We start from the raw sequence: 26,340 nt of genomic DNA on the forward strand, positions 1-26,340 counted from the left end.
CACAAAACAGGTTATTCTGTTGCTCTGGTGTGCAAGCTGTCTCTGCATAAAACAAGAAACTGCTTGGATTAAATACAGTTAGCAGGGAAGTCAAGGCTAAAGTAAGGTAACATAATTCTGTCCCAAAAGCATATGGTATAAGTAAAATGTAACCAGTTTGAATGAAAGGATCTGAAGGGAGTCTTGGGACTACACAGACAACAGTATGAGTAACACCATATTGTATCAAAACTGCCTAGATAATAGTGTTAGAAACGCCAAATTTGCATGTGGATGTAGCAGAATTGGGACCAATGAGGAAAAAAATAATTAGGGGCAGGTCATTAAACAGGTCCCATTTGTCTGGGAGGAGTGTGGGCAGAAAAAGGCAGGTACGGGGTTGGTGAAAAGGTGGGTTCAGGAAAATACACACTAGGAATGAAAATAATTAAATAGGAAAAAAGCAAGAAATAAAATAATAGGCGTTAGGTATAATCCAGTGGAGAACAAAGAAGGGTGGGATATTCTGGTCACAGAAGTGTGGACACCTCCAGTGGTAAAGCGCCCCCCGGGATGCTGGACAACACTTGTGGGACAACCCACTGGACCCTCATCGGGTCTGTGTCCAAGAGACTTGGTGTGCAAGGGTGGGGTGAGGAGCGGTGGGCTTGTGCCCTAATACTAAGTGGAGCAGGGAAGGCAATAGGATTGTAACGTGGTGAGCTTGCATGTGATTTGTGAGACTTCTTCATAGTAATATAATTGTGATTTACTACTACTAGTAACAGGCAATGCAATTGTAACTCAGAATTGTTGTGTTTGCAGTCATGCAGTTGTGAATGAGTACTGCTAATCCCAGACATTTGGTCATTAGCCAGTTGAGGTATTATCAGCCTCTTAGAGGTGTGTTAATTAATCAATAAACATCACAACTGTTTATCAGTTACATCTTAGGCCTCCAGTCTAAAGGAGAACAGTCAGACACATAATAATCATTGATCATTATTTTAAAAGCTGTTTTATACACAAAAAGATAAACCCATTTAATTTCCCAAATACTTCCCGACTAGTTATCCACAACAACCAAGAAAATGAAGCAGGGAGTACTGTTGTGACCTGTGATGTGGGACTCTTTGCAGCATTGACCTGGTGCTTCTAACGTCACGGTGGCATTGATCAGGGTGGAGTCAAGAGAGCTTGCAGCGGTGCGAGCCAGAGCCCCATGGAGCCCAAACACGGATGTTTTGGGGGGGCTCAGTGCTGCGGCTGAAGACAGCGAGATGTGGCGCTGAGACACTTCAGTGGTGGAGGCTGCGGGTGCATACAGGTTGCTCACGGCAAGGAATGCATACCGTAGTAGAGAGGTTGGGCACGATAGTGCCTGGGGCCTGGAGATGAAAGCACCAATGTGAGACTGAAAAGACGCTCAGACAGAGCCCACCGAAGCACAGAAGCTAACACCAAGGAAAAAAAAAAGCAAGCAGCCTCTTAAAAATTTATTTGTATTTAATTTTGGCAGTTTGTATTACTTCAGAGGAGACTGAAGACATGTATTGTGTGTATTGAGTTGATGGTGTCTTTACATTTGTATCTTGCTGCTGCCGGAAGACAGCTTGTTTCTTGTTTTAGTCTCTTGCTTCAAAATTTCAAATTCTGACAAAAGAAAGCAAAGAACATGCTTAACTGCTTTGCTCGGTACAGATTGCAATCAGCAACATTCTTTCAAATGCCACTCCGAAGCTTGCGAAGTAAAGGCTTCATCCTGCCAGGCATTGGTATTAAGTATCATGTGCAAGGCCATCATAATTCCAGTTCAGTGCAGCAAGGAGCATTTAAAGTTGAAGGAAAGTCATAATGCAAATGAACAAGGAAGTACAGATGAGGTGATGATGGCCTTTTTTTTCATTAAACCCTAAGTGAAGGGGTAAGAGCCCTGATTTCTGCTCCTAGTCCTGCAAGTTTGAGCATCACAAAGCTAAAATACACAAATATCATCTGGAGCAAGGAACAAAACTCTCCAGGATTCATAAGCTGCTGGGAGTCCTCGTCTGGCTGTGCTACACATGGGTGCCCTATTGCTTGTCCCCTCTCCCCAGTGTCATTAATCCTGCACTCTCTGCTGCACGTTGGCTCTGCTTCAGCAGGGCGGGCAGAGAACACCGCTGCTGTAGCCTATTTTGTAGCATGATTAAGCATTTTCTTGAGAAGTACGGATTCAAAGTGGGCCTAAAGCTCAGATTTTCACTTCCCAGGCAAGTGCTCCAACCCCTAGGATATCACGTCGCCTCCTCTGCTAGAGGATGTCAGAATTTTCTTTAATGAAAAATAAAGGAAAACATTAACGTTGTAATTCCACAGTTGCTCAGAGCATTCAGTTATGCTCAATTGTTGTCTTGCTATTTCTGTGCATCAGCCTTCAGAAAAGTGGTATATTAAGAGGAAGGAAGGTTTTAACCCTACATCTTGATGTACAGAAGTAATACTGGGGGGATTCCTTCTGTTGCATGTTTGTTAAGGAATTCTAGCTGGGTGGGTTCTGCACAGAGCTCTGAGCTCTGCAGGGTAAGCTGTGCTGCCAGAAGGCTGAGCATACTGCTGCTACCCCGGAGGGAGTTTTGGAAGAGAGCTGTGGAAGATACTGCTGCAGAGGCAAAAGAGAGAGGCCGTGTTCCAGGAGGTAGAGAAATGCAGGAGGAACAGAGCAGAGAACTTTGCAGAGGTCTGTGAAAGAAGAAAGAGGAGAGAGTCGAGGTGAGGGACACCAATACCAGTTCACAACCACACTAAGCAACTTTCAGCGTGTTTTCCTGTGGGTCTGTGATTCTGTACAGGGTTATGAGTACAGAGCTGCCCTCTCCCTCCAGTGTGGGTCAGACCTCTGCATCTTGTTCTGGAGGGATGCATGTGCCCTTTGCTGCAAAGATTCCTTTGCAGAGGCTTAAGGGGGAGTTCATCTGGCCTTTCCATTTTTGCTACTGCAGAGCGAAGACAATTCCAGGGAGACGGACAGCTCAAGCAAATGAAGGGGAGAAACAGTTCTCGTCCAGGCAGCCTCTAGCCAGCCCTTGCATCACTTGTCCAAGTAAAGATGTGAAAGGGGAGGGAAATGAGGAGAGGCAAGGAGGTAAGTGAAACTCCTGCATTTTTCATCAGTTTTTGTTCATGCAGGTTGCAGTCTTTTTGATAGGGACCATTAACTGTTATTATCAATCAACAGTTCTAACTACACTTTAACCCCCTTGCATACACTGGCAAAATTAATACAGGTCATCGTTTGTTTTTAACACTTAGTATTAAATAGTCCATTAATTGTAAGGAAATGAGAAGGAGCAGCTGTGCCAACATATTATTATTAATGTATTTGAAAAGAGTTGAGTAATCTGCACAGTTCAGTTATAGGGATCCCCATGTCCCCAGGCCAGCAACCACAGTGATTTACATTTTAATTGATATTTTATCCTGTAAAGGAAAATAAAAGCCCTCAGCTACCTAAGTCCTTACAATTAATTAGGCACAAAATACTCCATAAAGATTAACAGTGCCCTCATCCCAGAAGCGCTCAAAAAAAACCCCCAAAAGGCAAAAGAAGCACTGTAAAATCTGTAAGCTATCTGTCTAACAACAGTTCACAATCCACAAAACAGCACATGCATTTGCAGTGAGTAATTACTCATGAGAATTGTCAGGCGTGGCATGGATTTGAGCACATATGGCATCCCTAATTTCTCTTGCTTGCGTTACGTCTGTAGTCCTTACGAGGGCACATTGTTTGGTTAAGGGATCCATCGGTATGTAGGCTCTGCCCCACAAAATAATATTTGCCTCTAGTTTTCCAGTTACAGACTGTGACAAAAGCAAGTCCTGGCTGTATGTACATGCTTTTGCAATCTTGACTCCCAGGTGATTTTCAAGCCAGTGCCATTTTGCTTTTGTGTTCCACATGCACAGGCCAACCTTACCCTGAAAGTTCTAAATGCACTAGGCTGCAAAGTAAAATTGCTGAGAGCCCATTTCAGTACTTCAATGGGTTTCTTCCGTCATGTTCCATGACCCTGAAAGAGTGGGGTCTTACAGCCACGACATCCCCCAGACATTGTGGAGCCATTACTGGTCATCCCACATCAGCAAGGCAGTATAATCCCACCTACCATGCTGTGTCTTGTTCGGCTGCTCCTCAAGTGCTGACGGATGAGAACGCAGCATCATTCATCCTGTTTGCCAGATTTATCACACGCTCTGTGTTCAGCCTCCATACTAAATGCCTTCACATAATGATGAACTGCCTCTCTGATCTAGTGTCCCAAACCACAGCGGCCAGTAAACGCAGGACCAGCGTGCAGGCCCTGCAAAGCCATATGCCTTGGCAGATGAACACAATGCCCACCCGTGAGCCTGCTAAGAAAAAGCAAGTCTCACAATTCACCAGAGGGAAGTGTCCTCCTGGGAACAGCTCTGCATTCCCATGGAGAGGGTAGAGTTGCTCCTGCCAGCTGCCATAAGACCGTTAGGCACGGCATGAGCACTGACAACCATTGATTGGAGCCTGCTAGGCAAGACGCAGTGTGTGGGAGCAAAGGGAGTTGACCTGCTTCAAGCTTGGCATCCATGTGTGCAGACGCGTGGATATTTCCTAACACGTACCTGCCTTGTAAAGTCAATTATCTTTTGTATGTTGAGTTACGGGGCTCAGGCAGCCTTTGTCACATCTTTTGGCAGATGCTGCTGGGTATGAATTTGGGCATTGGCCTATCCTCAAGAGGTGTTCCAGTGTAAACTGAACCAGATACTGGAAGAACTTAGTGTCCAGAAGACTTCAGCTGGTGACATTCTTCATTGTTAGACGAAAGTATCACAAAAAAGGTAATGCAGAACTGGAATACAATCTGCAGTGGCTTTTGGTGTCTAACATTTGCAAATGGGCAAGTACAAATGGAGATTTCCTGGCATTTATTTTGAGACGTGGGCATATTTTCTCATGGATGCCAAAACATAAATTTCTGGAACAACAAGATTGGTCAAAAACTCTGAATAAAATCAGCACTTTGCCTAGTTGATAATAAAGCTATTTTTAATAATAATATAGCAACAAAGAGAATGAGTTAAAATAGAAAAATCATCTGTTATTACTATTCAAGAACTCGTAATCATCTTTTCCCCTTTGAATGAGCTTTGACTATAGCCTATACATGAGCATTTTGGCTTAGTTTCAGCTCAGAGATTTAGAATTGACTGAAGTAAAGAGCTGAGAAGGGAAAAATTCTTGCAGCATTTCTCAAAAAAAATAGAATCCAAATATATGTGAGAAATAGAGTCAATTCTTAGCAGCAATGACCAATATCGGTGTCACAGATATTACCTTACGTAGCACAGTGAAAACACGTTTTTGCCCCTGTTGGAGCCAGCTTGAGCCCAGCAGCAGTAGGCAGCGTCGGCATTGCACCCTGCCGTAGGACTGCTGCGTCCCTGCCACTTCCCTGACAGAAAGGCATGAAATCAGGCACAGGGGAGACTCCTCACAGCTTCTACACGCACACCGTGCCTGGTACCTGCCCCATCTTGCGTGTCCTGAGTAAGCCAGGTTTGCTGTGTGCTTGCAGGGCCGACTGTGCACACAAGCACAGCGTTTGCATCCACAAGCTCACAGCGTCCCCCGCTCTTTTCTTCAGGGTGTCCAGCAGCTGGGTCTGAACCGAAACTGCTGGGTCCAACCAAACTGCCCGGTGCTTAGAAGTAAGCGACAAAGAGAGAAGTCCCTCTTGTCCACCCAGTAGCCTTGTCCCAGCTCTCCACAGGGCTTAGCAGCTCAGGTGCAGTGTGGGACAAAGGCAAGAAACCTGCCTGGGCTGAGGAGGAACAGGAACCAGTTCCCCAGGAGCCTGGAGTGCCGGGCACTGCCATGCCAGGTCATTAGTCTGACTCCGTCGTTTCTGCTGTCTGCATCTGTGTTATCTGGATTTTTGGGCTATCTATCTGGAGCGTCCTAGCCTCCTGTGCCCTTGAGCTAAGTAAAACTAGAGTTCAAAACCTGAATAATAAATAACACTTTCTGTAATTTACATCCCCTGAGAAGTTCTATTGACTCAATCAATAGTGTGCAAATGGTGCACAAATTCAAATGGTGTGCAAATTCGATGCCTAAAATTATCACAAGGCAAACTAAACTGATAAAGGTTTGAAGTAATACTGCCTTTTTCCAGAGGTAGTTAGTAATTATCAGTCCTCCAGTAAAGGACAAAATTGCCAACAGATCCTCCCAGATATGTTGTAAGGAATTTCTGCTTGCTTCAGATAGTTTTAAACAATGTATTTATTTGGCTTTATTTTATTTCCCTTATTTCAGAAGATTATTGAAGAAACATTTTTCTCTTCACCTTCTTATGCAAAGGACAGGACAAAAGTTTGAAAAATAGAAGTTCTAATTAGGTATAAAAAAAATATCAAATCACTGTAATGGTGGTCAAACACTGGTTGCCCAGAGCAGCTGCGGACTCTCCGTCCTTGGAGCTATTAAAAACCCATCCGTACGCGGCCCTGAGCAGCCTGACCCTGAGTAGGGGGGGTGGACTAGATGATCTCCAGAGGGGCCTTCCAAGCTAAACCGATTCTATAACCTTATGTTACATAGGCAGCATTTCACACCTCTGTTACACCTGGAAAGATGCCCAAACTCAGAAAGAAAATAGGCCTTTGAAAGCCACTGTGGTGTAAGTGTCGTACAGCTGCTGCAAATCATGTCCCTCCAATCCTGGCTGCAAACATTTTGCTTTCTAAGCGATGTCACCCCTAAGAGCTATTAGGATAAGATTACATGCAATGCATCTAGTGAAGAGCTGGATTCTCATCTATTAACACAACAGGTTTTTCTTGTAACCCTACAAACGTAACTGATGTAGCCTTGGGCAAAACATTTTTAGTTCAGGTGCTGTTCTGTTAGTTTTGGCAAACCTGCACGTGCCGCTGATTGTGTCCCTGGTTCTGTAAACGCCCCCACGCTTTCTTAATCTCATTGTCCCACACAGTCAGCCTTACTAAAAGAAGTGGAAATACTCATGCTCATAAGGCTAAGGCACTGCACATCCATTTGCAAACCGTCTGCGTTTGTACATCGTCTAGCACGAGTGGGCTGCAGTCCAGCCAAGCTTTCGCTGGGTGCTGCTGTAATTTAGGCCTAATAACTTGGAGGTCTCTAACATCCACCCGACTGTACTGAGCTACGTACCTGTGAATAGAGAGGATCAGGGGTTGAATAATTTCCCATTATACTCAATTTATATTATAAAATACTGATTTGGGCATAAGCCCCTACTGATGAAGATAGAGTATGCCTAAAGCTATCAGCTGAAGTTATTGAACCCCCTTTTGTTTGTGGGGATAAAGATAAGTGGCAAAATTCCTTACATAAACTTGGAACAGATGAAACCCTAACAGCCCAACAGATCAGAGAGAGGGCAGGGAGGGGAGGCTGTTGGTCATGACACAGAAAATGGAGCTACACAAAGTCAGCATTTTTCTTGGGAACTAGCAGGAAGATAAAATTAATACATCGCAGTAAGGGGGAGATACTTTATATTCCATCATTATCTACTAGAGCTTGTTAAAAAGTAACTAGTCATGTGAAAAAAACCCCAACAAATTAAGGGAACCAGTTAATGCACAGACAGTTTATTAAGGAGTTAAATAAAAAATAATCTGAGCGATTTTGAACTTAAACAACTGCTCAAACCCTGAAGAAGTTCTGTTTAGCCTGGAAAAAACCCTACCATTTTACCCATAGTTAAAACGGGTGAGTGCTACGACCTGGGGAACTACAGGCCATGCAGTCTGCCCTGAGGAGAAATGACTGTAGAGAACGTGCTGTCTACAGTCTCCTATCCTAACTGATGCCGAGCCACAGGGTAAGGGCAGGCACTGCCCCATGTGAAGGCTGTGGAATGGATCTGGCTTCTTCCTAACCCTGCTAACGTCAGCTCATGTAACGTTTTCAGCTGGCAGGAGCCGAAGGCTTTCCAGCTCCGCAGAGTGCCGTAGTGCAGCTTCTCGTAATGGATGTATTTTGCTGAGAAGCCAGAGAGAAGACCAGGTGTTATACCAGGAACCCAGGAATCTGCATCTGAAGAAAACTGTATCAAATACACTTGGACAAAATTACAAATTTGGTTGATAAACTCTGAAATAATTACTTGATGACTTTCTGAAGGCATTTATGATACACGTACTCGTTAACTTCTTGGTAAAGAAAATTACAGCATATGAAAAACTTTCCCGCCGATCCACAAGCTGCTAGATATATGACAATAACAACAGCATAGATATTTGATGGAAAAAGCATATAGGCGTAGGTTATTCAATAAAGCTTCTGTTGGAGTAGAATTAAATTAGTATATAATGACTTTTTCACGTTAGAGAAAAAGTCAATAAAAACCAGTCAAGTCAAGCAGGACGGGTGATATCTGCAGAAAATCTGATGCTGCACTTTGGGTGTTCAGCTTAGTATCTGTGGGCTGTAGTTGTTCGTGATCCTAAAGCCACAAAAGGAGAATCAGCCTTTGGACGATTAGATCATAATGTTATTTTCTTATCTGAATGCAAGATAAAATACATTTTCTTGATTAGCAAAAGAAATGCGACTGGAAAAAATTATTAAAGGAATGTCATAGTGGCAACAATCTTTAACAGTTGTCCTGATTAAACCTGTAAAAACCTGACTATTATCTGAAGAAAGAAACAAGGTGCCTGTGTAAACCTTGCTCTGCATCACCCACTGGAAAGCAGGAGTAACTCTACCAAAGTCTCTAAAACACATGGCACGAATCTGCTGGCAGTGGAAGGCAAATCAGGCTGTGCAGTTTCCTTAAATGCAACAGATCTGGTTAGTCTGAGGCACTGCAGAGGGCGTGCGGTGATTTCTCACTTTGCTAGGGAGAGGGAGGCATGTGCCTCCCGAGGCACTGCTGACGGTGTCAGTGAGGTGGAAAAACAGCGAAGGCACCTGTCTCACGCTCTCTGCTAATGGAGCCGCTCAGGCATTAATGGATTATTACACTGCACGCATCTACCACAAAATATGCAGGCAGCTGTTCAAAAATTCACATTAAGTCTGTAATATTCTGTTAAACGGGGAGAAAGAGATTCGACAAGCACCTGACTGAAGGTCATCATTTAAAGGTATCAGCCCCAATGCATGCAAATACATACAGATGCAAAGAGAGTGCACTTCCTGAATTTTTGGTTTTTTTCTTTCTTTTAAATTATATTATCTCCCGAGCTTTTAATGGGATTCCTTCCTTTGCAGTCAGTGGAGAGTGGATGATGTCCTTCACACAGCCTGTAGCTGCACTACATAAATCAGCTTTTTTTCAAAGCATCAAAAACGCTCAGTAAGAACTTGACCTTCCAGATGTGAACAGTAAATAGGTATTTTTTACAAGTTAATGTTTGGGATAACCTTTAACTGGAAACTGGGGTGATTTCATTCCTCATGTTCTTAACCAGTTCTGCAGTGCCCAATCTTTAAAATGAGTTCAGTAAACCGACAGCCCCTCAAGTCTGACTGCATGGAAGCTGTGGGCTTGGTCACACTTTTATCATACCATTAGTTGTCTATGTTTACATTCCCTCAGGACACTGAGCCAACGTCTTCCTCAAACACGTGAGGCTTTCTGCATACATCCCTAAGCTACTGCACAGAATGGAGATGTGGGACAAGTTGAAGCTCTTAAAACAAACATATCTATGGCTTCCCTCTGCTTCTCAAAGCACATTCAAGAAGTCTGTGAAGTCCAGCAGGTTACTCACAAGCTTAAATTACGTTATCGTTCCGGCACGGAGTGCTTGGCACTAGGAAAATGCCTGAATCTCAATAGTATTGCTCACATGAGTGAATTTACTTCTTTGTGTCTAGGCCCTGTCTTCAGATTACATCAGCTAATCCCTTGAAAACTGTTTTGTCATTCAGCCGAAGGCTTGCCAATGCAAATTTTATTTGGAATTTTGTCTGAATACAGATACCTGCTACATCAGGTTTGTGGATTACAAGGTCTGGCTTGCTATGGGTTTCCATCCACAAGTCCAATGCAGAAACTCCCATTATGAGAACCTGGAAATGGCAAATTCCTTTTACAGTAGGAGCACAAGGAATTACTAAAACAGACATTTTTGGAAGGCAGTTGCTCCAGGATGTCAAACAATTTTACTTTGTAGGAAGTAACGATGAGCTTGATGCACTGGGGGCTAACAGAAGAAAAGAGAGGAGAACATACTTTAAAAGCACCTCATTGTCTTACAGAGATTTTTACAATCTACCTGCAGTGTGAGGTATGAGTTGATTTCCAGCTGGTTCTTTGAAAAATTTAAAATGTCGGAAACATTATTTCTAAAAGGAACATGTCTGAGGCCACATTAATGTGCCTGTAAACCACTGTCACCAGACTGTTCACTGCCGTATCTTCAGGTACGGCGTATGCAAGGCCGATTCTTTGTTAAGTGTTAGGCCAATTCTTGTTCGTTGTTAGCCCTTCCTTAGCACGTTAGGACTAAAGGCAGCACCCTGCTCTTGCCTGGCTATACACAGAGCGAGGCAAACACTAGGAAGACTTACCAGTTAACGGTACCTAGTACAGCACGCTTAAAATAAAAGCTTGATAGCATTATACTGGATGAAGAAATCTGATGGAAGACTGGCAAATGAATTGCTTTTAAAAAGGGGTGGTGGGTTAGGCAGAATTAATGAACAGCCTGAGGAAGTTAACTACGTGCTACTTACCAGCCTATTATTAGCAGTTGCTTGGGCCTGAAGTTAAAAATCGCCGCATCTGGCAAACGTCAAACCTTAAGCCAGGCAACTGCAGCACAACCTCAAGACTATGGCAATGTGGACAGGTCAAATGCGTTGCATCACCCGCCGGCATGACAGCAGCACAGCGCGCGCTGCACCGGGCGCTTCCGCGTGGGCTGCCGGGCCGGTGGCAGAGGTTGGGCGCCTATGAAAACCATCATGCTACTGCAGGGGTGGAAAAACACACCTGGAGGGGCACAGGGCGGGCAGTTACTGTCACTGTCCTTTTCTACAGCAAGGCCTTCAGAGAGCTCTCCCCAAAACAGAAACCATAGAGGTGGAAATGCCTTTTGGTCGCTGTCGTGTTCCACGCAAAGCATGTCTTCATTTTAGGCACTCTACAGGGAATGCTTATGCTGGATTCCTTCTTCTGCCTCACTTACCCCATCTGTGCTGTGTGCTCATTAATTTAAAGGAAGCCAAAAGGGAGATTTTCACTACCCTTCTGTCCTCCCTATCTTGTTCTCTCCATTGCCCAAGGGCACGGCTGTTAGCAACAGAATGGAAACCACCACGAGGCCCCTGACTTCCCAAAAAAGTATTTTCAGCAAATTGCCAAGAGCTGACAACATGCACATTTTTCTGCTTCTCCCCTCCACCTCCCCCACTGCCAGGGCTTTGTACGGGTGCTGCTCCGCTCTGCCCCCGCTGGCCGAGGGCAAATCCCTGAGGGCAGCAGTGACTGCACCGAGCTCAGGCAGCCGGGCCACCCTCCCTCACCCTGGGGACAGCCTCCTCGTCCCAGGGCCACCCTGCCGAAGGGGACCGATCGAAATAACAAAGGTTGCGGCATTAGGGCTTTTCCTTTGGAGCACATTTTTGTCTTATGGTCAACACGGTACCTGTGGTTGCGTAAAATGTCTCGCTGTTGGGGACAACCCCGCTTCCCGTTTGCTCCTTACACCAGCAGGGCTGCTCTGCTGGTTGCTATGACACTCAAAAGTTGTGATAGCGATCCCCCACCAGCCCGACAGCGATGGGGATCATCTTCCTGGTATTCACAGACACACATTTTGTTGCTTTTCAGAAACGTTTTTAGGAAGACACAGATCTCTTACGAAAACACATGCTTCTGCTAAGCATCACTGGTCACAAAGGCGCATTAAGGGAGAGCTTTCCCTTCACAAAAAAAGCAACCAAAATACCCCAGCTTTTATTGAAGCAAAGAGTTTTTGGGGACCCTAGGCCTACTGTACACCACTAGAGATGTGCCCAAGCACGTTAAAACCTGACACACCAGATAGGTTTCATGGAGCTCGCCCCTGCGTTACCACCTGTATGGCTTTATGACAGAACGGAGAAGCAGGGAAGCGCTGCCCACCTCAGCCACCCAGCGAGCACAGCATCAGCTGCACCTTCAGGTACCCACGTGCGGATTCGGTGCTACTGCCCGATACCTCCCCTTAAGGAGAGTGCACACGGAAATACTTCTCCATTACTCATCTCCATTATTCGTCGCTGCTATCTTTCCGACTCTGCACTTCCACTACTTCTCGCGCTCCCTCAATTTTGATACTGTTTGGACGCACTTTTTTCCCAGCTGGAAGAACTACAAGGAGTGAATCATGAAGTACAGTATTTACGTACTTTTACCGTTTACATTGTGCATGCTCCAAAGTGTAAAAAGAAAAGTGACAGTATTTTCTGTGAAGATGGTAACTGAATTCTATCATACAGAAACAAATGAAAAAGGACCCAAGTTCTGTCCAGGACTTGTCTACATGGGAGTGCCATCTCCCATTAGGAAGGATACTGTTCATTCATTTTAAAGTGATCTAAGGTAATTCAGACGAGTCTCTTGGACTTGCCGTGTGGGTGGTGTTATTTGAGGAGTGCTGTCATAACGAATAGCTCTCCCCATCCATCAGTAAACCAAGGTCTTTGGCACCAGGCTTTTGCAAATTTAAATTTATTCACAAACCTAGTAAGACTGTACTTAAGTGGGCCTTATTTTATTCTCCATGTGATTGCTGTTTTTACTGAGACCAGCATGATATCAATTGCATGTAACACCTCACGTTAACATACTTCCTTGCATCAAGATGTACTGAGCTCTGCCAGCCTGACTCAGAATTATTATTCTACTAATGCAGCTTCTCAGCAGCTAGGGATCACGGGAGCATTTCATTTTGTGCTACTGTATTCCACAGATGTAAACCAGTTTACCTCTGCATCAGCAAGAGGGGGAATTCCAGTCGTGTCATTTTCCCAAACACTGTCATATCCCCTCCTAGCTACACTGCTTTTCATTAACTCACAGGAGAAGAGCTGCTTCCCGTGCTTCTAGGAAAAGACAGCGCAGGCAGCTAGGGCAGGCTTCCCTCACCCAGCTTCAGTTATGCAGAACTTTGCTTGTCTCAGTTTCCAGGCTCCTTGAAGGATTCATTCACATATTCCAGACACATTTTAGGATGGAGGAAACCACCTTCCAACATCATTTATCTCCATCAGCTGGAGAGGTAGCCTAGGCAATCTACACGAAAGACTACTTGCAGGCCTTTACATTGCCTGCTGTGTACACACCAAAGGAGAGACAGGAATCTTCTGTTCGGTTCCAGCACTTTCATGTCATCTGCACCTTCCAGTTGGGCAAGATGAAGACGAAGAGAAGACAAAGAGCATTGAAGAGAAACAAGTAAAGGTTAGAAAAGTGACTAATTCTCGTGGGGGGGTTTGTTTGCTTGTTTTGGTCCGTATATGTTTGGGTTTTTTTAAACTAAAACTTGTTTCCCCATTTTCCTTTTGTTGACTGTATTCTTTCATTGCCTATAGTCTCTTCCGGCTCCTAATTTTTTCTTACTTGACATTAGTATTCCTTAAAAGAACTATTAGTTCTAGACTAGAAATATTAATTTATGCCTCTTGGACAAATTTTCAGTTTGACTTCTGCCCTTCTACAGCACATCAGCTCCTCACCTACTGCACCTCTGTGAGACACCGCGGCGGAAGCCTTTCCTTTTGCTCCCGTAGGGCAATTCTCAGTAAGCTGGCACTGAAATATCTTTAAAGAGATACTGAGACATAACGACACTTAAAGCTGTAAGGAAATTTAAGTACTTTAAAAGGATGATTTTACACTCCCACTCTTCACCATGTGCTGGAAAAAACACCCTTCTCCATAGCTTACAGGCGTATTGCATTTTTCTTACCATTACTATTAAAATTAAAAAAAAAAGTGCCAATTGTTTAAATAATCAGAGTATGTAAATTTTAACAAGCCTGGTAAAACTCAGACAAATGAACTGTTTCTGTATCCACAAATGAATGCTGATGTTCTCTTTTGTTAGTTGCAAAAAAACCATTGCCTTTTAAAAGAGTCTGTTTCTTATTTAGAATACTTGCTATTCTGGTATCTGAGCTCCAAAATGTGCAGCACAATACTCCTCGACACCTTGAAGCTATTTTATTTAAAGGAGAGAAGTCCATTAAACTTTCATAACATTGTCAAATCAAGGTTGCAGAAGACAGTAAATAGAGGGTGCAGCTGCCTACACACTCTGAATTCTGTTTCTCACCCCTTTGATTTCATGTCCTTACTGGGATAATGGGCCCTATGGAAAAAACATGGTCATGCAAGGTGTTGAATACAGGTTGTAACAAACAGCCTCAATTTTTTTTCCTTTCAGGTGCAGACTGACCATTTTTCAGGAGGATGAAAGACAGAAAGAATTAACAGGGCTCCCACCCCCCACTGTCTGGATAAATACACATACCTGTGAAGCCTCTCGGGCATGGCGCTGGGCAGCATCCAGCCAGGCTCGCTGAGCTGGTATGACTTGGTTATGACTCGAATGACGTCAGAGGCCCACAGTTTGATCTTCAAAATGTTGCTATGTAGTTGGTAGGGATGTTACTTTTATTAGCTAAAGCACAGTTAAACAGCTGTTATGAAAAAAAAAAACCAAACGTGGAACTAGCAGGAGTAACAAATGAAACATAAAAATACTTGCTCAGCAACTCCTGCATCAATCGGAGATTTAGTGTGACCTGACCTACACTGCATCAGCGTGGACAGATGAACAGCAGCGATTCAAGGGGGACTTAAAAACATTAAAAATAGTCAGTAGGAGACTATAATAAGTGATATGAGGGACTGCCACTCTAATAAAGCCTTCATATTCTAAAATACTGTTAGAAGTGCATACTTTTTCTCTTACTTGCGATCTAAACGCAGCCACCCATACGTTAAGGTACTTCTTCCAAAATGCAAAGACCCTCCGTTGCGGAGTCTTGCTGCCACGGCACACAGTGCAGCTGCTGGGACCGCTGTAAGGTTGAGACCCCTGCCGCGCAGGACGTGCTTCTCAGACCTTCGCTACCATTTGAACCACAGCGAGGAAACAAGAAGAACCTGTTCAGCGTGCAGTTGAGGGCTACAGGCTTTGGTTCTGGCAAGGAAACCTCTGGGGTTTTCTGATGGCTTGACTGGTCTTTCGAAGGTATGTTTTTTTAATTTCAACTCTTAGCTGCTTACATTAAATGGCTCAGGAATTGTCTGCTTTACAGACTCCCTCTTTCTTTGTCTCTTGCTTTTCTTAAACCCACAATGTCTAATGCAATATTTGGAAGGAAGCGAGGAAAGAGAGAAATTCCTAAGAGTGTTCCTGTGTTTTCTGACTTCATGTACCTCTGACATGCTCCTCCAGACATGGTGGAAGCCCTCGGTCTGGCTTTTGTAATTTCTTAGTAAGGCAATAAATAAATAAATCCAAAACAGCCATGACAAAGAGTTGTTATTTTTTTTTTCTTTTTTTTGGGGAAAAGAGTGTTCCTGTAAACAGAACTGAGTAACTGCAACACAGTTTTCATGCAAAGTAAGACTTAGTTTGACTGTCTCTCCAAGAAAAAGACTGACTCTAAACTGCCTCTCTCATTGCTACTTTTGCATGCAGTGGCTGATCCTCTTTTTCTGCATAACCCCAAAGAAATTTATGTAAATTTTTGTCACAGTGAAAATGAGAGATGATTTTAACCAATAGCTAGAATTGAAACTGTTTTCTCCCCTTTTCCTTGTCCCAGCTCATCAGGCCATATGTCTTTCATGAAAGAGATGACTGGAATGTTGAAGCTTACACCTCTGGAACAACCAGCTCTGCCTGCACATCAAGCTGCCAGAAGAAACTGTTCTGAAGTTGCAAAAGCTGTTTAATCCTGTACAGTTCCGATGGGTAGGTCTCTTTTCAAACAAGGTTTTCAGTAGCAGCTGGGTAGGCAGAAAGAGATGAGAAACATTGCAAGAAAAGGAGGAAGACAAAGTTGTTTTATATCACACAGTACAGCTTCTCAGCCATTAATAAGCAGCAGCACACAGGGTGAGCTGAAAGGCTTGGGGAAAAAAAAAAAAAAAGTAATATTAAATGAGTAACAATAGAAGCAGGAACAGACACCCCCCTTCTCGCCATTCTTCAACATAAAGAAGCTTGCTTTGTGCAGCCATCTCAACGTGGCACAAACACTCCCCTGGAGGCACATTAACACTGTCAGAGGCTATTCTTAGTAACTCAGGGAGAAGGCTTCCACCTTCTTGGTTGTGGACGATATGAGTTACAGTAAGAACAGTTATCAGTGAGAAGAGTATGTGAGTTTCTCCACTGACAAAGGTAGTTGCTGGATGAAAGATTTTTTTTCTTCCCTCAGAAATGTGTACTTGCCCTTTCAACTAAGAACTCTTCTAGAAAAAATAAACACAGTGTATGTTAATAGGCATTTATCATTTGACTTTTGCTGAGTATTAAAGGCACAATGTTCAAAAATAGATCCAGTAGTTTTTTATCTTTGTAGAAACTGATGTCAACATGCAAACTATTACAGTAAAAAGATTATTAACTTGTAGCTATTAAGTTATCACAATATAATCAATCCTCTGCTAGTTTGCTATGCAGATGTCATGGAAACACTAATCAGAAGTTCTGGATTATGTCTTGCAATAAAGAAGCATCATCCATCTCCATTACGATCTCTTCACTGCCCTCTGAAGAGAGCACGGGCACACGGACAAAGGGCAAGGCTGGCAGTCAGTCTCAGCAGCGGTAGGTCTGACCGGCGGTTTGTGAGACGCGGTACCTTGTCACACAACCCTGAAGCAAGAGGTCTTCAACAGGCAGCAGCTGGGACAGATTCTTAGCTAAACAGCTTCCTGAGTTTGATGTAGAATATTGGGATGGCATCATCGAGGCTGGTATTTTCAGCATCATACTGCAACAATACAAACCATCTACTCTGGCCTGTCACGAGTCAAAGCAATTTAAGCAGCGTAATACCATGCCGGAGAGGCTGGGCTGAACGGTCTGGAGTGCTGCTCAAATCCGGCCGTGACTCAGACTGGATACACTCATAGACTGGAGTTTGGGTGAGGGGTAATTCTGGGTTCACCGCGCTATGTGTCACAGTACACCGCACCCTTACGCAGTATCTGGCTTTGATGTTGTCCCAGATGTTTTACCACGCTTGCCATCTTACCAGATGCAGTACCTACATATTGTGCATTGCAGAGGAAAGAAGTACAGCCCATACCACCAGGAATGGAAGTGGTATGAGTAGACTGTAAACAAGCAAATGAAAAGCTTGCTATCTTTTTTTCCCCTCCATTTGCTTCTCTGTTGCCTACAGTCCTACCCAAAATACTTCTGTCTGTTACAGAAAGCTGTCGTCTTGCACTGGCAGTTCCTAAACACAGGGGCTAGTTGTCTAACTATTCCTGAAGTGTTGTGTGGCAAGACTTAATCACCAAGGAGGGGACAGCACAGTGCCCAGTGAAGCTGATAGCAGGAATACTGCTAACACATCAGTTACTTTTAATTTTGTTAAAATAAAACAAGATACTTTATTTTACAGTGCATTTGTAGAAACACAAAACATTGTTTTAATTTTTTTGCAGTCCGGACAGCTCAACTGCAGTGGAAAACCACGAAAGTCCTGTGTGATCTCAGCTGTCTATACAAAGGCCTTGAAAACTAGAAGTAGGATTTTTAAGCATGCTTGACTTAAGACACTCAGCATCAGCCAAGTGGAGATATTCATGTATCATTCCAGCTCACATCGTGGATATATTGCTGTAAACACTCCCATAACAAAATTACAAGACACATATATGTTCTTGGGATGGTCCAGTTTTCAGAGGCACTACAAGCGCCTGAGGAAATTGAGAAGCTGAAAAAAATTATAGAATACGGAAAAGCTAACGGAAGAGTTCATCAATATTTTTCTTCTGAAGCTTGGAGGATTCAGGCATACTGTTATAGACTCAGGCATACTGTTCCCTGCAGAGGCATAAAGTCACATACATTTTTAACAGAAAAGCCAATCAAGTTGCCACTACTATTTTATACTGTTAAATCCCAACTTTCTTGCTTCTTAAAAAAAAAAAAAAGTATTAAAAATCTTGTTCTGAAATAGTTGGAAGTTTCTCCAAACATGTGCCTTTCCCCGAGGACAAAAGGTGCTGGATTTGCTCAGGACCGAATTTCTGTTAAGTATTCTTAGTTTCAAAACAGATGAAGACTGAATACATCTTGAACACCGAAAACCTAGTCACACCTGTCAATTAAAGGGAGTAAGATAAAAATTTTGCTTACCTTTCCATGAACAACAATTTTGATTAAAAAAAAAAAAAAAAAAAAAAAAAAAAAGGAGCTACATCTAGTAGATAATACCCATTTAACAATGTATTTTGTGTTACTAGAAGGGACACGTTTAAACCATTCTTCAAGCAAATTTCTTTAATTGCAGTAAAGTCACCTTAAACAGTTCCCCTGCACTCCCCGTCCCCACCTCCCACCTCCTTATGGTCATCAAATATGTAATGCACCATTTGGGGATACACAAAATACCAAAGTCAACAGCAGCTCTTATTAAATATTTGATGCTCAGACTGTTCTTATGGGGTGGAGGAAAATATGGTTACATTACAAATTATTATGCTTACAGTACTTACGAATGCAAAAATCAAATCTTACTATGATATCACTGGTTGCTGTACTCTAATCAATCTTTCAAATTATACTAGCTTTAAAAATACTGCAAACTGATCCCTATCTAGCAAGGTTAAAGTGAAGACCAGGCACTCACTTCTGCAGGCATTCCAGCTCCGGAGGCAGGTCACAACCGACATAAACTCTATTCATTAAACTGTATTCTAACAGTGCACAAAAACAGGGATCCTACAAGAGAAGATTAATGTTTAATTGAAACCATGCTGCTCTGTGAAGTGAATCTGCAAACAAATCAACATGGCACATGGATGCAGGAGACTTAATAGGACCTTTTCCAGAAACAGAACTCTATAAAAACAGCACAAGCATGGTGTAACATGGGAGGAAGATACCTATAGCTGCTCTAAGTTACATTTGTTGCATGCAGGTGTGGGGAGACTAAACTTTCTGATCAGACCATTTCTGGAATACTGCTTTCCTTCTTATCCAGAAAGTCAGGCACAACATCAGATATTAAGAAAAGCTGACCTCATTCCTATGGAAGGACCATGCCTGGGTTCAAAAGGAGACCTCCTCCCTGGCAGGATGTTATATTAAGTGGAACAATCACTTCACAGAATCGCAAGGGTTGGAGGGGACCTCGGGAGATCATCTAGTCCAACCCCCCTGCTAAAGCAGGTTCTCCTAGAGCATGTTACACAGGACATCGTCCAGGCGGGCTTTGAATATCTCCAGAGAAGGAGACTCCACAGCCCCCCTAGGCAGCCTGTTCCAGTGCTCCGTCACCCTCAAAGTAAAGTTTTTCCTCATATTCAACTGAATCCTCTCATGTTTCAGTTTGTGCCCATTGCCCCTGGTCCTGTCGCACCACTGCAAAGAGTCTGGCTCCGGCCTCGTGACTTCTGCCCTTAAGATATTTCTACCACCCTCCATTTAAAAAGTGAAGCTACTGCATTTTGTGAAGAATCTGATTGCATAAGGTTATTCAGAACATGCTTACTGGACTCGTGGGCTGCTGGAGAACTTCAGCACTGAGGTTCTGACCTCTTCTAGAGAGAAAAAGGAGGTAGGAGCCTGTATGCACAGATCAGCATTACAATTTCCTTTGTGCTTGGAAGTCTACTGTGTGGGTACCTGAACTGTCCGTCCACAGGAACCTATGGAGTTCAGATGTTCCCAAATGCAGACTGAGGACAGCATACCAATCCTTAACATAATCTGATGTTCCCTCACATCAGATTAAGCCCCCAACTCATTCATTTACTGTGGCAAACACCACATGCAATTCAAAGAGATAAAACCAAAACTTACTTTCACAAGAACATGAGGATTTCCCACAACGATCAGCAAAGCTTTTGCTCTAGTAATTGCTACATTAAATCTCTTTGGGTTAGAGAGAAAGCCCAAACAGTATTTGTCATCACCAAATAATCCTTCGTGAGATCGCACCTAAAATTAATTATGGATGATTTTAGAAATAGAATAATGAGAAAGCAACTTACTTAGCCATAGTGTAAGTTTAACATAATATTTGCTTACTGCAGCAATCAGTCAGGAATGCACAAGTTAGCTGAAATTTGGGTTATGAAGCTAACTACTTCCCACCACTGTCTTTCCTACAGATGGTCTATTCTCCAACAGGCTGCTAATGCAACTTCAGCAGTTTCAAGAGAATGGTGCACTAGTTTTATTTTGGCATCAGGACTATCCCCTGTAATCTGAAACACAAGATACCAAAACTGCTTCCTAAAACCCAGTGATTTTATCTTTTCAGCAGAAGAAATGCTAGAGCTACTGGTATTCTAATTCCTGCAGTTGAATGACAACTCAGTGTCTTTCTGCAAGCCTTCTTCAGTAGGCTCAGTGTGCTGTAACTACTGCTCATTAAATTTTCACCTCTATCTATTTCATCTATATTTGAACCCATCTTTGATAAAAGGAAGCTTTCATGCATGATCTAAATAATGAGTTCTTATAAATAGGAGCATAGTACATACCTAGAACTGCTTTAACAGGGATACAATGCTGGATTGAAAAGCTATGTGTGGTATGACGCAGAACAAAGTAAGCAAGCACAGCACCACTGCCCTCAGGAAAAACACAAACAAGAAAATCCCACAAACTCCTCCCCCAAGCCACAAAAGAACCTCCAAAGAACTCTTCCTCCACCCCCGCATTCACCCTGCTTTCCGGTGTTTTGGTTGTTTACATAGCTGTCTTATCCTCCTTTCTCCTGGAAATCCTATGTACTCCTGTTAAAAGCAGTCCAGTACTGGTCAAAGCTTCAGCTACATACTCCTGGTCTACACCTCTTCCTTTGACCAGTCTGCCTTACATGCCGTTACTCAGACTTACACAGGCTCTGCCTGTACTGTACATGCCTGAACAGCCCTGAGGGATCCTGGGTCACAAACACCTCGGGAACTCCATGCTGCAAACACTTAAATCTTTTACTTTACTTAGAGACTTACTGCACCAAAGCCATGTTACCATTTGGAAAAGAGCAAGCACATGCAGACTTTTTTTATATTCTGAACTGAATTCCACACTGTAGAAATACAGCTATGTAGGACTCGCAATGCCCACCAAAAGAAAGTCTAAACCCTCAAACACAATCATGTACACTGAACTGGTATCACTTGCTGATGTTCAAAGTATTAAGTAAGCCTTTCTCTAAAGTTTCCCAACTGTCTTTTCCACTGATACAGCAGATTTTTACTTCTGTCCACGAGTTCAACGTGCCTACAACAGCGCGCATTTGATGGATGTTGTCTCAGAACGTAAAGGATTGGTATCACATATTCTGGTAGCAAGAAACCATCTGCAAAAAGCCTCAGTAGCTTTCAGCTGACTCATCAGCTGCTGCTTACACTTCTCGACTCCGCATTGATTTCTGCTTAGAAGCACAAAGAAAAGTCTCCTGTCAAGAGCCCCAGCCAACAATCTTACATGCCTAAGACAACAAAGGACAGAAAAGTGGGACACAAAGAAGCTGCTGTAGTTTTTCCCTTTATGGGGCTTTCATACAAATTCAAATACCAGGGATAGATGCGCGCACTAGGGTAATATCTAGCATTTAGAGAGGGAACTGGCATGTGCCTGCATGTAACCTCAGTCTTCTGAAGCCTGATGTCTCAGCTACTACAGATAGGATTTCCACAGTCCAGTCAACTGCCTGAAAACTATGATTCCATCTTTGTCTGTCACCAGCAGATAACATGCACCAAGATATTTTGGGGGGGGGGGGCATGGGGAAGACATCTGCTGAAGCACATTGGTCATCAAGTTTGCAAAGGAAGGAGAGACACAAGGGCTGCCAGCTTCCTAACAATAAAAGCAACTCCCTCCCAGTACTGTGACATAACCCTCTCTTTCCCCCTTTGTCAAATGCAAGGGATGGGCTCACCAAAAATCCACAAACACCTTCCCAAACATGTGCATCTTCCCACATTTCCTGAACACTCCCTTTTGTCAGCACTTTTCTGAAAGATCCATTTATTGCAAAGAGTGAAACTAAATACCTCTGCATTTTCACGGTTATCTAAAAATCTTTAGTGATGCAGTTTATACCTCTATACCTTCATATTTACATAGATATAGTCAACCAAAATTAACTCTGAGTCAAGGAGGTGATGTACTACTAAAATGATGGCCTGGGACTAATGTTCTGCTGAAGCAGAAATATAGCATGGATTATTTTTTTTTTTTCCTTTCTTCAAGGCATTTGATAGCTTCAGATTCAAAAAGCTAGCACCTAGAAAAGACTTTTACCAACATCTGTATAATACAACCAGCATGGCACTTGAAGTGCACCATCAAGATGATCATGAAAGACTATCAAGGGCTCTCCTACCAATGCAAAATAAATAAAAAGTGATAAAGAGTACTCAGCTTCTAGGCACAGTCAGCACTGGTGCCTGGGAAGTTGTCAGCTGTACACCATTAAGTGATTCTCAAAGTGAAGGTCAAAAAGAATGTAAGAACCTACATCAGCTTTTATAAGTCAAATAGCAATTACTTTTTAATACTGTGATTTACATATTTATGTCTAGTATTTTAATGCACCCAGTTTCCATTCTCCCTATGCACACTTAAGTGAAAGGTACAGTATCTGCATGAAGCTCCAAAATAACTTCAGCATGAATATCTATATCGGTTTAAGGTTTACCTCAAAATCACAGGTGCTGTACTGTTTCCAAGCACTTAAAAATAAGCTCTGTTTTCAAATACTGTGACAGACTAACAAAAATGTAGCTTTTAAATTTTTAACTTCTAAAAGCCCTGTATCAAATAGGAAACAAGAGAATTAGACCCATACAAAGCTATCCACAGGACCACAACAAATTTACGTACTGTTGATAAGATGATAACCATGTACTCCTGTCCTTGAAACTCTTCTACTGTGCCAACTTTAATGTCTGCCAAATCAATACTTCTCAGAAGATATCTAATTTTTTCCACCTACAAAAAAAAAAAAATGTTTGAAGGAATTTATTTTTACATTTGAGAGAGGATTACTTCAAAACTGAAAACATACTGCATATACAAGTATATGATTTAACAGAGATGTCGAAGGGAATGACTACACCAAGCTTAGCCATCATCCACTAGTATGGTTTTAAAATAAAACAGTAACTTTTCCTGAGAAGTATCTCAATTATGCCACTTAGAAGGTGAAGTACTCAATGCCATCATTTAAACAGAAATCAACAGATTTTTAATAATCCAGATTTTAATGAGAAGAACAACTTAGAACCATAACCCCTCTTCTTCCAACGTGCATTATATCCAAACCCATGCCTACCACTGACGCGGCAGGGCAAGCAGCTTCACTCCGCCCCTCAAGAAGACCGTGCAGATTCCACCTTTGCTTGCCAGCTGCATCACGCAGAGTGAAAGACAGAGGTGAGATGTGACCTTAAGTACCCTCCCAAAAAGAGAAAGAGAACAAGCAGTCTCATACCGCTATGTGCAGGATTGGTATATTACCATCTGCTAAAAGCTGCTTGGAGACTACACCTTAAATGCTCCAAGAAATTTACCAAGAAATCATGCCTGGCTAAGCTGAGGATTACAGTCAGTGACTACTTTCTAATTAGCGTTCCTTCAATACAAGGTGACTTTCTTGAAGCAGACATTACTATCAGGTATCTTGCATCATAGGCAGATGAAGGACATAATCATATTAAATGACGTGAAATGTTTTAGGGAGTACACGAGGTTCAGTCACATCAATACTACATATAAATGTTTGATAAAGAAATAATAACTGTAAACAAGGGCGGGTGCATACACCTGACCAGTAGGATCAGTACAGGCAGAGCTCTAATTTGCAAGCGAGATTTCTTCAAAAGGGGTTGGTCTTTTCCACACACCTCAGTGTTTCCCCCAACCCACACATGCAAGTCCATGAATATGGAGAGGTGAACACCAAGAAAAACAATATGCACACTGTCCAGAGCATCCTCTGGAAATGAAAGGAGATTTAATCTTTTTAAAATGAAAGCAGACATCACATACTTAACAGGCTCGAACATAAATAGTTTTAAAAATAAAGCACAGCATTTGAAGTTGACATTCAACGATCTCTACAAGTTTAAATAGCAGCAGAACCTTCAAGTCTGACCATGGGACAGCTAAGAAGTCCCAACTCCTCTAGTTTCCTCAAAGGTGTAACAAAGTGACATGCCACCTACTTCACTACATTTCCCTTTTGTTCCACTCCTCAGTGCAGAGAGTGACAGAATCAGAATGCTGTTCCAGCTGTTATAGAATCATAGAATGTTTTGGGTTGGAAGGGACCCCTAGAGGTCATCTAGTCCAACCCCCTGCAGGAGCAGGGACACCGCTAACTACATCAGGTTGCTCAGAGCCCCGTCCAACCTGGTCTTGAAGGTTCCCAGGGATGGGGCCTCCACTTGCACGCTTTATTCCCAACAACTGAAAAATCTGCTTCTGACTCCAAAACTGCAAGCAGACCTCTCCTTAATCACTTCCTGGTTTTTAAAACAAAGTAGAATGCCATTACTGCTGTCTTTCTCTAGGTTTAGATTCCAACGGAAACATTAATGATTGATAATACAGTGTGTAATATGACACACAACAGCAAAGTTTTGAGATATGCCTCCCTGCTTTAACAAACCACAGCTGCCATGTAAAACCACAAGATGAAATACAGAGACTCTGAAGTTCTTAGGCATCAGTTATACCTGTTTACGGTATGGTGTAATCACTCCAATATCAGTCACTGACACTGCAGTGTTTTCATTCTTAGCAAGGTGGCAACAGTACCGCATTACTTGAACTGCTTCAGCTGGATTAAACCATGAAGGACTGTGACCTTCACGTGTTTCGCTGCCCTGTGTTAGGGGAGAGGAAACAAGATGATGCAGAAGTGACTATGTATTTATTAATAGATCATTCTTATACATCCTAAATGAAAAAAAAAAGTGATGTAATGTTATATATAATTTCTCTTCTTCGCTATAAACCCTTTCCAATGAACAAGTATCACCTAACATTTTATATTGTTTATTTTAAGCTGGAGAATTTGTATGACAATGGTACTGTAAGCGTGCAACAAAGGAGTTAAATCTCAACTCAGAATAACATGTATTAGCGAATTGGTGTCTTGCTTTTGTGCAAGGTAGAAGAGTCCAAAGCCAAGCCTCCCCACGCAGTGGATATTACCACTTTTTACTAACTTCTCGGAAGACTAAAGAAAAACCTTTTTTCCAAAGTACCATTTTTTTCCCCTGACTACTTAAGCCTTAATAATCCTTTAGTTTTAGAGGCTTGTATTCATTCTAATGTAGCAAACTCATGAAAAGCAATCTAAAGACAGTTGACTGTAGCTTCATCTTGGTCAATCTGCTACAAATTTAAATTTATATTAGAATGTGTCCACAATACATTTCAATGGGCAGCTGCTCAAGTTCTTGGCAAACATTTGACTTCAGTAATTGTTTCTAAAACCAGATGGTCATGAAGTCACATTACTTGCAAAATAAAGTTTATTCTTTGTTCATATTCTTTCTAGAATTCATTCTAAATAAAACTCATCTACAACATCAGCAAACTTCTGTCAGGCCTCCTTATTCATATTTGCACTACATGAACATTTTACATACCCTTATTCCATGAAAAATTAATGGAAATCCCTTCCTGGGCAATTTCCTCCAATGCAACAAAGAAGTTACTACTGAAGCGTCTGCACAAACTTCTAGCTCCTTATGATAAAACAGTTTAGATGGCAAGGCAAGCAATGCAGAATGTGACCTGTAGTTCTTTACAAGTTTTGTGATCTGCAAAGACAAAACCCAAAATCCATAACTGAAACAGGTAATTATTCATCAGACTTCACAGTACACAGCTCCCAAGCACATACTACCTTACCATCCACTAGCATTTAGCTTTTCTAAAGCTGATGAAGAACTATAATAAAGGCAAAAACTGCAGGTGTGATCTTCTGTAGGTAAATACTAAATAAAAGCATTTTTTTGAAGGACCATTTCTTTCCCCTCCAAAGGAAAAAAAAAAAAAAAAAAAAAAGAATAAGAACTGAATGTACGTGACAGCTGAATCAGTAATTCTCTA

The 26,340-nt window shown here is 42.4% G+C and overlaps 1 protein-coding gene across 1 annotated transcript in view; it reads right to left on the reverse strand.

The window, feature by feature from the left end:
* Window positions 1-18,876: 18,876 nt before the first annotated feature.
* Window positions 18,877-26,340, reverse strand: part of MOV10L1 (Mov10 like RISC complex RNA helicase 1) — a 34,060-nt gene continuing 26,596 nt past the window's right edge. Inside the window, exons 19-23 of the mRNA XM_035893717.1 lie at window positions 25,875-26,048; window positions 24,954-25,103; window positions 23,098-23,205; window positions 20,056-20,193; window positions 18,877-18,972 (exon numbers count right to left, since the gene is read on the reverse strand). Coding sequence (XP_035749610.1) covers window positions 18,877-18,972; window positions 20,056-20,193; window positions 23,098-23,205; window positions 24,954-25,103; window positions 25,875-26,048 — 666 coding nt within the window. The remainder of the gene's footprint in view (window positions 18,973-20,055; window positions 20,194-23,097; window positions 23,206-24,953; window positions 25,104-25,874; window positions 26,049-26,340) is intronic.

Source organism: Egretta garzetta, unplaced genomic scaffold, assembly GCF_000687185.1.
Source record: "Egretta garzetta isolate BGI_Z169 unplaced genomic scaffold, ASM68718v1 scaffold64, whole genome shotgun sequence".
In the NCBI taxonomy this organism is placed as follows: Eukaryota; Metazoa; Chordata; class Aves; order Pelecaniformes; family Ardeidae; genus Egretta; species Egretta garzetta.